This window comes from Astatotilapia calliptera, unplaced genomic scaffold, assembly GCF_900246225.1.
Source record: "Astatotilapia calliptera unplaced genomic scaffold, fAstCal1.2 U_scaffold_90, whole genome shotgun sequence".
NCBI lineage: Eukaryota > Metazoa > Chordata > Actinopteri > Cichliformes > Cichlidae > Astatotilapia > Astatotilapia calliptera.
The window spans coordinates 54,325-64,381 of NW_020535834.1; the positions used below are offsets into that span (position 1 = coordinate 54,325).

Consider the following 10,057-nt stretch of genomic DNA (forward strand, 5'->3'; position numbering starts at 1 on the left):
TTTTCTACTTATGCCAAAACATTTCTTCCTGTTAAAAGGGAGTTTTTCCTTCCCGCAGTGTTTTACCTTTACAATATAAAAAACTGTTATTCCATATCATATATCAGTAAAATTTGATTTAACAGAAAGACTGGAATAAAATGCTTTGGTCACACATCTGAACGTTGTGTGGACACACGAGGGGAAAGGATGTCGCGGTTTTCCAAGATCACATCAGAAGGCCTCATGCTTTTAATGATAAGTTATCTCAATGTCATAGATCTGAATTCTAGACGATTCTATGAGCAAGAAACGATGCCCTTACACCGAGTTACAGAAATGTTTGTTCAGAAGAAATAAGAGTCCAAGCATTCCTGAACATAGTATTTGTTTATTTATATTTAGGAGATTCACTGAAAACAGATGAACAGATGGGATACAAACAAAGTGACTGGGAGGGGTCACCCATCCTTCTACTCACTGATCAATAAATACTTTTTATTTATGCAAGAAACAAACAGCATTGTAACAGTGCATGTTAGAAATGACTGGACAGCAGCCAATAAGGAAAAAACTTAAACGCAAGATCCTAAAATTATTATTATTATTATCAACATTGCTGTAAGTTAACAAACCCTGACAAACATCAGCAGTCAGTATTTTCACGTCACTGACAGCAGAAGTTAGGTCCTCTCTGAGTCCTAATGACAAATCATTTTCAGCAACTGTATCAACAACGAACACTTCGGTCGGCCATGTTTGGACCTCCAAAAACAGTTTAAACAAACACATCAGTTTGTGTAAAACTTTGTTAACATCAAAGTAACTTTACAAAGTCTGCAACATCTGCAACTTTAGCTGCCTCAAAACGAAGTTCTATTGATGCAACAGAAACACAATAATGATATAGGCCTGAACGATGTGCCTAAAACAACTCGCATCCATGTTTCAAAGAAAAGTACATAGCAAGTGTCATATAATGAAAACCTCAAGAAAATGATGTTTCTGTCACAACAAAACTCACAGTAATAAACAAATAAAATATTCTTAGAAAGACAAACTGCTTCATTTAAAAGAAATCTGTTGGTTCAAACAAACCTGCCATTTTTAACAATCGTATGTATGACATATAAAAGACAGCACTTTGGAAAGCTGTAGTTAAGTAATTATAGATCGATGTATAATGATATTTATAGAATTAATTCATTTTTTAATGAAATAAAGCACCCAACAACAAAAACATCTTTTAAAACAAGCAAACAGGAAAGACGAAGTATGTTGACATAACAACTGCATAATGAAGGTTTGTTTACAGCGTTTTTACACTTTCAGGTTGTATTTTCAGTGAGAGTACAGCAGTGACTTTGTATTCCTTCAAATCTTTTTCTGCAAAGTTCACATTATTGCTGTTTCTTTCGGTGGATCCTTTTATGATAATTAAATGCGCCACGAGAAGTGAAGACCTTCCCGCACTGCTCGCAGGAGAAAAGCATGTCTTTTGTGTGGCGGTTCCTGTGCACCTTTAAAGTACCTATTTGAGTGAAACTCTTCCCACACTCCTCACAGCTGTACGGTCTCGTTCCAGTGTGGATGCGTTCATGTACTGTGCGCTGAGTCTGTGAACTAAAAGTCTTGTCGCAGTGTCTGCACTTGTATGGTTTTTCTCCAGTGTGAATACGTGTGTGGCGTCTCAGGTCTTCCCTCAAGGTGAATGTTTTCCCACACTGGTCACATCTGTGTGATTTCTCTCCGGTATGCATAACAACATGCCTTCTAAGGTTAGATGATGAAGAGAAATCTTTACCGCACTGCTCACAGGAGAAAATCATTTCTTTTGTGTGGATGTTCCTGTGGACCTTTAAAGTACCTATTTGAGTGAAACTCTTCCCACACTCCTCACAGCTGAACGGTTTCACCCCAGTGTGGATGCGCTGGTGATAGAAAAGACTCGAAGGCCATGAAAAACTTTTCGCGCACTCACTGCAGCTGTAGGGCTTTTCTCCTGTGTGAACCCTCTGATGATTCTTTAATTCTCCTTGGGTCACAAACCCTTTGTCACATTGCTGACAATGGTGCGGTCTCTCTCCAGTGTGATACCGTTGAATGTGAGTCGATAAGTTTCTCAATGAGATAAATTCACTGCCGCACTCCTGGCACATATGTGGTTTTTCTCCACTGTGCATTTTCTTATGAACATTTAGCGTGCGTACTGTTTTGTATGTTTTCTCACACTGATCACAGCTGTACAGTCTTTCTTCAGTGTGACTTTTTTGATGACTCTTTAGTTGCTTCAGGTTGTGAAAAGCCTTCTGGCATTGCTGACATCTGTGTTTTTTCCACATTTCTTTGCCGGTCTTGTCCTAATTCAACAGAAAAACAAAAACAGATTATAACTCAGGTACTGGCAACATGGTGACACTTCCAGAAGTCAGCAGGGCTCTAGACTAACTTTTTCCCATGGTTGCACTGGTGCGCCAGCACCATTGGCGGAGCGGGGGGTGGCTTACTGGGCTTAAGCCCGGGTTGTTTTTTCAGAAACCCGGGGTCTTTTGGAGTGTGCGACCAACTGTTCGGGTAACAAAAAAAAAAAATCTCTGCAACTCTCCGTGTGGTCAACAACAGACACACATTTTGCCCCTATCATGGACTAAACGAATCAGAGATAGTCAGGGGCGGGACCTCTCTGATTGGCCATGGTCCAGTTGAAAGTGCAGGTGGAAGAGAGAGGTGAGTAGCTTGAATAAAGCGATATCAATTCATTAACGGATTACACACAAAGACGTAAACACAGAGTGGACGCATCAGAATCAGCTTTGTCTTTCTTGGCTTTCTCACCCGACGGCCCGTAGACGGACACGCTTAGCGATCCTGATGTGTCCGGTCCACGCTGTGTTTACGTCTTTTTTGCGCTGATTCTGAGCTGCAGGTTTTGCCTCTCTCCAACCAAAATTTGCAGAGCCAGCAGCAAAAGAAGCAGCAAACTGCGCTTCACATTTGATCAATGTCGTCATGAATTCCCTCTGACTTTTGCTGTTTTGCTTCCGCCACGATAAAAATCACACTTCCTGCACAGCTCTCTCTCTGTGTGTACTTCAGGAACAGTTTCCAATCTCAAATCTCTGTTTTCTGCATTATTTGTTTGCTTATTACCCACCAGTCTACTGTTGTTTACAGCGCTGTCTTTTTCTTTTTTCACTTCAATGACCTCGGACAAGAAAGCCTAATTTCTGCTGTTCAATACTGAAGAAATTTAAACTTCTTAAAATTATGCAAAATTGCAGAATATTTTTAAGGTTATCTGCTATAAAAAGCCAGACCAGGAAAATCTCCTTCATGTTTTTCTGTGTTTTATTCTCAGTTACTTTCACACAAAGGCATCTGCTGTGATGTTCACAATTCTGATGAAGTCTCATTATAATATTTCTGACTGTCTGAGGCTAAATTGAATCAAATCAGGACTTTGAGAACCGGAATCGAATGGATTATAGAAATCAGTGATGATACCCAGCCCTATGAGCAGCCTAGGCCTGACAGAAGTGGATGTAGCTGTGGGTAATAAGAAAAGATGAAAAGAACGATTGATAACTTTTTTGTTAAGTTAAGGCCTGATCTGTCTGAAATTCATAGCCAGTGCTCTGACATGGTGCCATCAATCTTTGAATGCTGAAAAAGCACAGTGTATCCAGGAAACACATTATATGCTGTGATAAATGCTCAAGTGTCCCCTCCCCCCACTGCCTTTCAGCAGCATGCAGCAGCAAACAGGTCGTCAGAGGAGCCGAGATGATGATTAAGTTTAACATTTTCTACAATATTGACAAAGCACTTTAAGCACAAGATTGTTAGTTAATAATTTAGAAATTTTATATATTATGCTTTGGATGTTGTTCAATATATTTCTATGCAAATCAAGAGGAATTTCAATACACAGCAGTATATTCACAGTTGAAACCAGATATTTACATACACTTTAGTGAAAAAACATAAAAAAAAAAAACATAAAAACATTTTTTTACTGTTAAACATCAATTTAGAGTAAACTTTTGTTTTAGATAAATAAATATTGAAATATCTTTTGAATTAGTTAATGTCAGAATAAAGAGAGACAGAGCTTCTATTTTTTTATCACTTTCATCATATTTAGGAGTACATATACACTAAGTTTATTGTTAATTAATAAGAAAACTGCAGACGACTCCATTCTGAGCTGAAGAAGCTTCTGATAGGTTAGTAGAGTCCATGTGAGTAAATTGGTGGCACAGCTGTGGATGCATATAAGGCAAAACACAGAGCCTGTTTCTTTGACATGGGAAAATTAAGAGATGTCAACCAAAACACCAGGAAAAGGATTGTGGAGCTCCATGAGTGTGGCTCAAGTTTTGAATACAATTTGGTGCCATTTACAATTAAGAAATACAGATAGTTTCTCTCTTTACTCTTAAAGTTAACAAATATGTTCAGTTCTGGTTGAATTGGGGTTTAGTCCTCGCGTCTTGATACAGCCCTGATTTTGTTCTGCCTTGCTGCTTAATTAAAAACACTAGTTTAAGGTGTCCTGCATATGTGATATATATTTTCTTCTTATATGAAGCTATTCTTTTTCAAACAAAACTCAAAACACGGCCTAGTAAACCTTAAACTTCACAGCATGCTTTTTCAATCTTTTGTAATGATGATTAACTAACAATCTTGTGAACACAAAGTTCTTTATTTGGAGCACAGATCTACAAGAAAGATAAGTTACTGAAAAAGTGCTCGAGCTTAAAGTGCTTTGGCAATGTTAAACTTAATCATCATCATCTTTGCTGCTACCTGCCGCTGAAGGCAGTGAGGAGAGGGGACACTTGGGCAGTGCATTTATCACGACATATAATTTTGTTTTTGGATACGCAGTGCTTTTTCAGCGTTCAAAGCTTAATGGCTCCGTGTCAGAGCACTGGCTATGAATTTCAGACAGATCAGGCCTTAACTTAACGAAAAAGTGATCTTTTCATCCTTACCCAGAGCTACATCCACTTCTGTTGGGTGAGAATCGTTACTGATTTCTATAATCCATTCAATTCAGGTTCACAAGGTCCCGATGCGATTCGGTTCAATTTTAAAATCAGACAGTCAGAAGTATTATAGTTCTGATCATTTATCAGTACTGACAGTGTGAGACTTCATCAGAGGTGTGAGCATCACAGCAGATGTCTTTGTGTCAAAGTAACTGAGGACAAAACAAAAAAACATGAAGGAGATTTTCCTGACTTTTTATAGCAGATAACCTTAAAAATATTCTGCAGTAGAACAAAAACTGAAGAAACAGGAAAGGTGAGTAAAAGGTTTCTACTAAACATCTAAAATGCTCGGCTGTGTTTGATCATATATACTTTAAGATCAGTAAATATCCAAATGAAATGCTGTCAAAACAAGTCATCTATGTTTTATTATTCCCAGAAACACTCGTGTCCAAAATGACACCCTTCAGCTAACTGCTGTTTGGAAATCACATTGTTGGCGCAAAATACTATATTGTATGCTGTCAAACTGTTTCTCTGGCATTTTTCATAGATTTGACTAAAGAAATGAAAACAAATGATGTTTATGGAACATCCCTGTATTACCTCCTTATTTTATGCTTGAATGATTCACAGGCTAGAGTTACACGACTTAAACTGCCATTAGTGTTATTATTTAATTTGTTCTAATCTTTATTTGTCCTGGTTTTAAACTCTTTCCCTGCAGGCACACTGAAAATGGTGTTGGCTATTTTGCCTGGTAAGAGTACTGAGTGTGCAATGTTGTTTAATTAGTGTGTTATTAGTCAGTTATCAGAGACATTACAGAAAGTTTCCCAGATAAAAGTCGAGTGATACTCCTGATTCATTGCTAATCAGTATATGTTACAAACTCTCCATCGTCCAGCCCTACAAACAAGTCTCAGGTCCAGAGCACGCTCCACTGAGAAAAGCTGTTCTGTTATTTATTTCATGTGAAAATACAAATCATGAAGCCACTAATTCTTCAAACTCCAAGTCTAGATTTTGTCTCGCTTCTCTCAGGCTCAGCAAGCAGCAGCGCTTCGTCATGTGGTTTCTTTTCGTACGCTGCCGTGCTTAACTTAGAAAATGCTCCTTTTTTTTATTTACAGCAATTATTTCTAGGCACCTTTTCGGGTGAAGCCATCCTGCTGCTTCTGTTCCCTCAGTGGTCCAGACCTCTGCCAACCTTCCTCTCCTCCCTCCTCAGATACGTCACCTCCACCTGTGAGCTGTGAAATAAGATTTAGATGCTGGATTATTTATGTCAGTTATCCAGTGACTTCTGAGCCTCTGACAATAAGAGACGCCTCATGTCACAGTTTAGTTAAACGCCCTAAATAACAGTTGAAACTTTGCACTTCAGTCACATGTTAATGTTTTATATAAACTTCACTGTGTACAAAAATGGTGTGACTGTCTAAGAACTGTAGGAATACAGGAAGCAGGTAAAAAAAAACTCTGGAGTTGATTTAAAGTGTTGTACTTGTAGCTGTTCACTGTGATTTTAAACACTCAAACATTTTCACACCCATAGGTCGTTTATTCTGAAACGAATCAGCCGATGACTCAGTGAACTTGTAGTTTTGTTAGGGAAACCACAGCCTGCAAGCAGTTAACTGCAGCCAGCTTCTAAAAAGAGGATGACCTCTCTTAGCAGCTCAGTTTATAGCACAGTGTGCGTCTATCTGACCGGTTCAAACTGGTGTGGAGAAGCTGCTTGTCTTGCACTGAGCTAAGAGCTAACCGTCAAACTGTCAAAGAGTGCGCGCTGTGTGGAGACCTGACACAGACGACAGACTCAGACACATCTCTGTGATCCTAGTTTGAGTTTACAGAGGTCAGAGTTACAGCCTGTACGGTCAGCAGGAAAACACCGCTCCTTTAAGGGTCAGAGGTCACAGCAACCCACGCGCGCGCACTCGTTTTCATATCTTAGTGAGGCCATCTCGTTGACATAATGCTAACTGTAACCCTGACACTAAAACCACATTTTGAGCCTCAAAAGTAGCTTCTAACTCGTGGGGACAGACACTGTCCCCGTTACTGACTGGTCCCCACAAGTATGGTAGCATCACAATTTTCTGTTCCCCCGGAGCGTTGTTTCCTTACAAACGTGGCACTATTTAACGCGAGTTTTTTTTTTTCTTCCACCAGGGAAATTTAAAAAAAAACAAAAAAAACACGTTTCCCGTCTGAGCTCAGTTTGTGTCCACTGTGCCGTGCGTGCGTGCCCGTTACACGAGGAATGGGGGCGTGTGCGTGCTACCTACCTCCGGCTCAGCACGAGGATGCGAGGCTGCTCCTGTTTCTCAGAACACCGGTGAAGTCGATGTGCGGTTTATCCTTCCGCGGCGTGGCGAGGCTTCGGACTGCGAGTGGAAGTTTGTGTTGATGATGTATCGAGGCCTCGCGAGTTGGTCGTACCACGTGACTCATTTAAAAAACTGAAGTAAACCTTTTTATGGAAGGACGGAGAATTAGTTCAGTTCAGTGCTTTTTTTTATTTCAAACATATACATTCACCAACGTTTCATAAAATCATTCCATGCAGTTGTTTGAAAAGGAGTAGGCAGAAGTATATACTTATTTAGCCCCCTCAGGTTTACGTCCTCATCATCTAAATTTGAACCACAAAAACGTATACCACGCCTTCAACTTAGAACATAACATCGCAAAAAAATATTTTCTCATGTTCAACTAAAACTATATTTAGATTTGCTAATTTGCAGAAGAAAATAAACATCAGTTTTGACTCAGGGGCGATTCTAGGATCAGAGCTTTGGGGGTGCTAAGCACCCAGAGAGCTGCCCAGCCAGCTAAGATACACTTTACTCATCCTGCATCCTCCCTGTCCTCATCGTCTGCTGTCTCATCTCCTTTATCAGTCATCAATTTTACCATCTCTGTGCAAGTCTGCAAATTTCTTTATTAAATCATAAGATTCTTAAATTCATCAATCTCTCTGTGCCTGGGTCCTCGTCACAAAACACGACATCACTGTTTTGTACATTTTAACAATTTAATCCACACATTTGTGAAAGAAAAGCAAAACAGTTTCTTGAAAAGTCTGTAACAAAACCATCAAATCTGATAAAGGTTATTTAAATGCTGCTAAAGAAGAAAGGATTGGAATAAAAAAAAAACATTTCCTTTTTTTTTTTTGCCTGTCCCATTTGGTTCTTTAGCCATCAGAATTGTTGTCTGAAGACCAACAAGGATACCCAGTGGATTTACTTTGCCAAATGGATCATCGTGGCATTGCCGTATTGGTCCATTTGATTGACCTTTGTTTTTATTATTTATTATATTTTATTTTCAGATGTTACAGACGGGACAGACATGAGTGAGAGATAGGAAAGGGAGAGAGAAAGAGGAAGGAAAGGAAAAACAGAAGGGGAGAGGGACAGTGAGAAAGGGGAAAAAAAATAAAAATCTCCTGGATCACCTGTTGAGAGAAGAATAGAAAACAAGCACAAAAAAAAAACAAAGCAACATACTAAACACAACACCATCGCATTAATCTAGCTAAGTGTAAACAGCAGTAAATACTAAATATTCAATGTTGTTGTGCAGCACGCAGGACAGACAGCGCACAATGTGCTTTGAAGTAGCAGCCAAGAAAGGTGTAATTTAAGTCTATGAACAGTGAACACGCGTGTGCATACCTGTGTGGATCAGCGCGCTTGTATTCAAATGGTTTCCACATGTAATGGTCTGCAAGAGCATGTAGCGAGCCATAGCTCCGTCCCCCAGGGCATGAAGCCGGTACATACCTGAGCGCCCAGCCCCGGACACCAAGAACCACCAATGCACCGACCCCTGAGGGCATCAGTCACCGGCAGGGAGTGTGGTGAGGGGAGATAGGCCTTGGAGGACCTGGGAGTTCCCAAAGAGGTGGAGTCTAAGACCCGACCTGACATATAGACACAGACAAACAGGCACACACAGACACAAACATGCGTTCCCCACCCTCATGCACACATATACAAACACTCAGCACTCACCCAACGTAAGGACTGACATAAATGGACATGTACACACAATCACACTCCCCAAACATACTCTACACCCCGAGTCCAGGTACCCTCGCCCCCAGAGGGGGAAACAGAACCCAGACCCAAGAGATGTTACCCTTCCCCCCAGAGTGGAGGCAAGCAGACCGTCCCAGGCTCCACAGCAGCAGGGAGGCCAATCGGACAGCCAACATCTCCTCCCAGCCCCCCCCGCCCCCCCCAAAAAACATTTCTAACCTGAATTACTGGGGAGAATAATGAATGACGCTCATAGTGAGTAAAAAGTAAACTGAGTGCATTTTTTGGACAGAGATTCACTTTTAATGTGTATAATGTGTAATACAGACACATAAAAACACTCCTGAAACAGAATAAATTATTACAAATAAATTATTACAAAATATTAATAAAAACTATAAAAATGGAGGCAACTTTGCCTGTGGTAGAATGTATACCATGTATGAAAAAATCTTTACTGCAGATACTAATTTTGTGTTGTAAGATTTATGAGTTTCATGCTTTCATAGTGGTGCTTAGGAGAGCTTGACATTTTATCAGGTGGTACACACTGTAAAAGGTTTGAGAAACACTGATAAGTGTATGTGTGCTTTTGGAAAACATTTAAAGCTGCAGTACAGAATCTTTGAAACAAGCTTAAAACATTTTTAGAATATAAACAGAGCATCTGCTTCTCTTTACAGCTCCTCACTCCACCAGGGCTGTTTGGCACTTTCTGATAGTGTGCAAATGTGATGCACGTACTGCGGCAGTCATACAGACAACTGGACAGTCCAAAGGTTGGCCTACCTATTACTGGCTGAGGTTTTAGTAGAGTTGTGGCTGAACCACATAAAAATATATCATTGATTTTAATCTCCCCAATCAATGATAATGTTATGTTGGAATGTTGTTAAAGAGGGTCAAAATGTTCCAACCCAGTTTGTTTAGCAGATTCTGTACAGCAGCTTTAATATAGGGAGAACACAACTTCCAGATTGTGAGTTAAAATCAGGTTTGTTCTCTTTGTCAGTTTAACAGTTT

At 39.9% G+C, this 10,057-nt stretch overlaps 1 protein-coding gene across 1 annotated transcript; it reads right to left on the reverse strand.

Moving 5' to 3' along the window:
- Nucleotides 1-609: 609 nt before the first annotated feature.
- Nucleotides 610-7,654, reverse strand: LOC113018502 (zinc finger protein 239-like). Its single transcript, XM_026161569.1, has 3 exons — nt 7,274-7,654; nt 6,130-6,232; nt 610-2,339 (listed from the first exon to the last, which is right to left on the reverse strand). Exons 2-3 carry the CDS (start codon nt 6,145-6,147, stop codon nt 1,380-1,382), a joined length of 978 nt encoding a protein of 325 aa, XP_026017354.1. The 5' UTR covers nt 6,148-6,232; nt 7,274-7,654; the 3' UTR covers nt 610-1,379.
- Nucleotides 7,655-10,057: the final 2,403 nt, after the last annotated feature.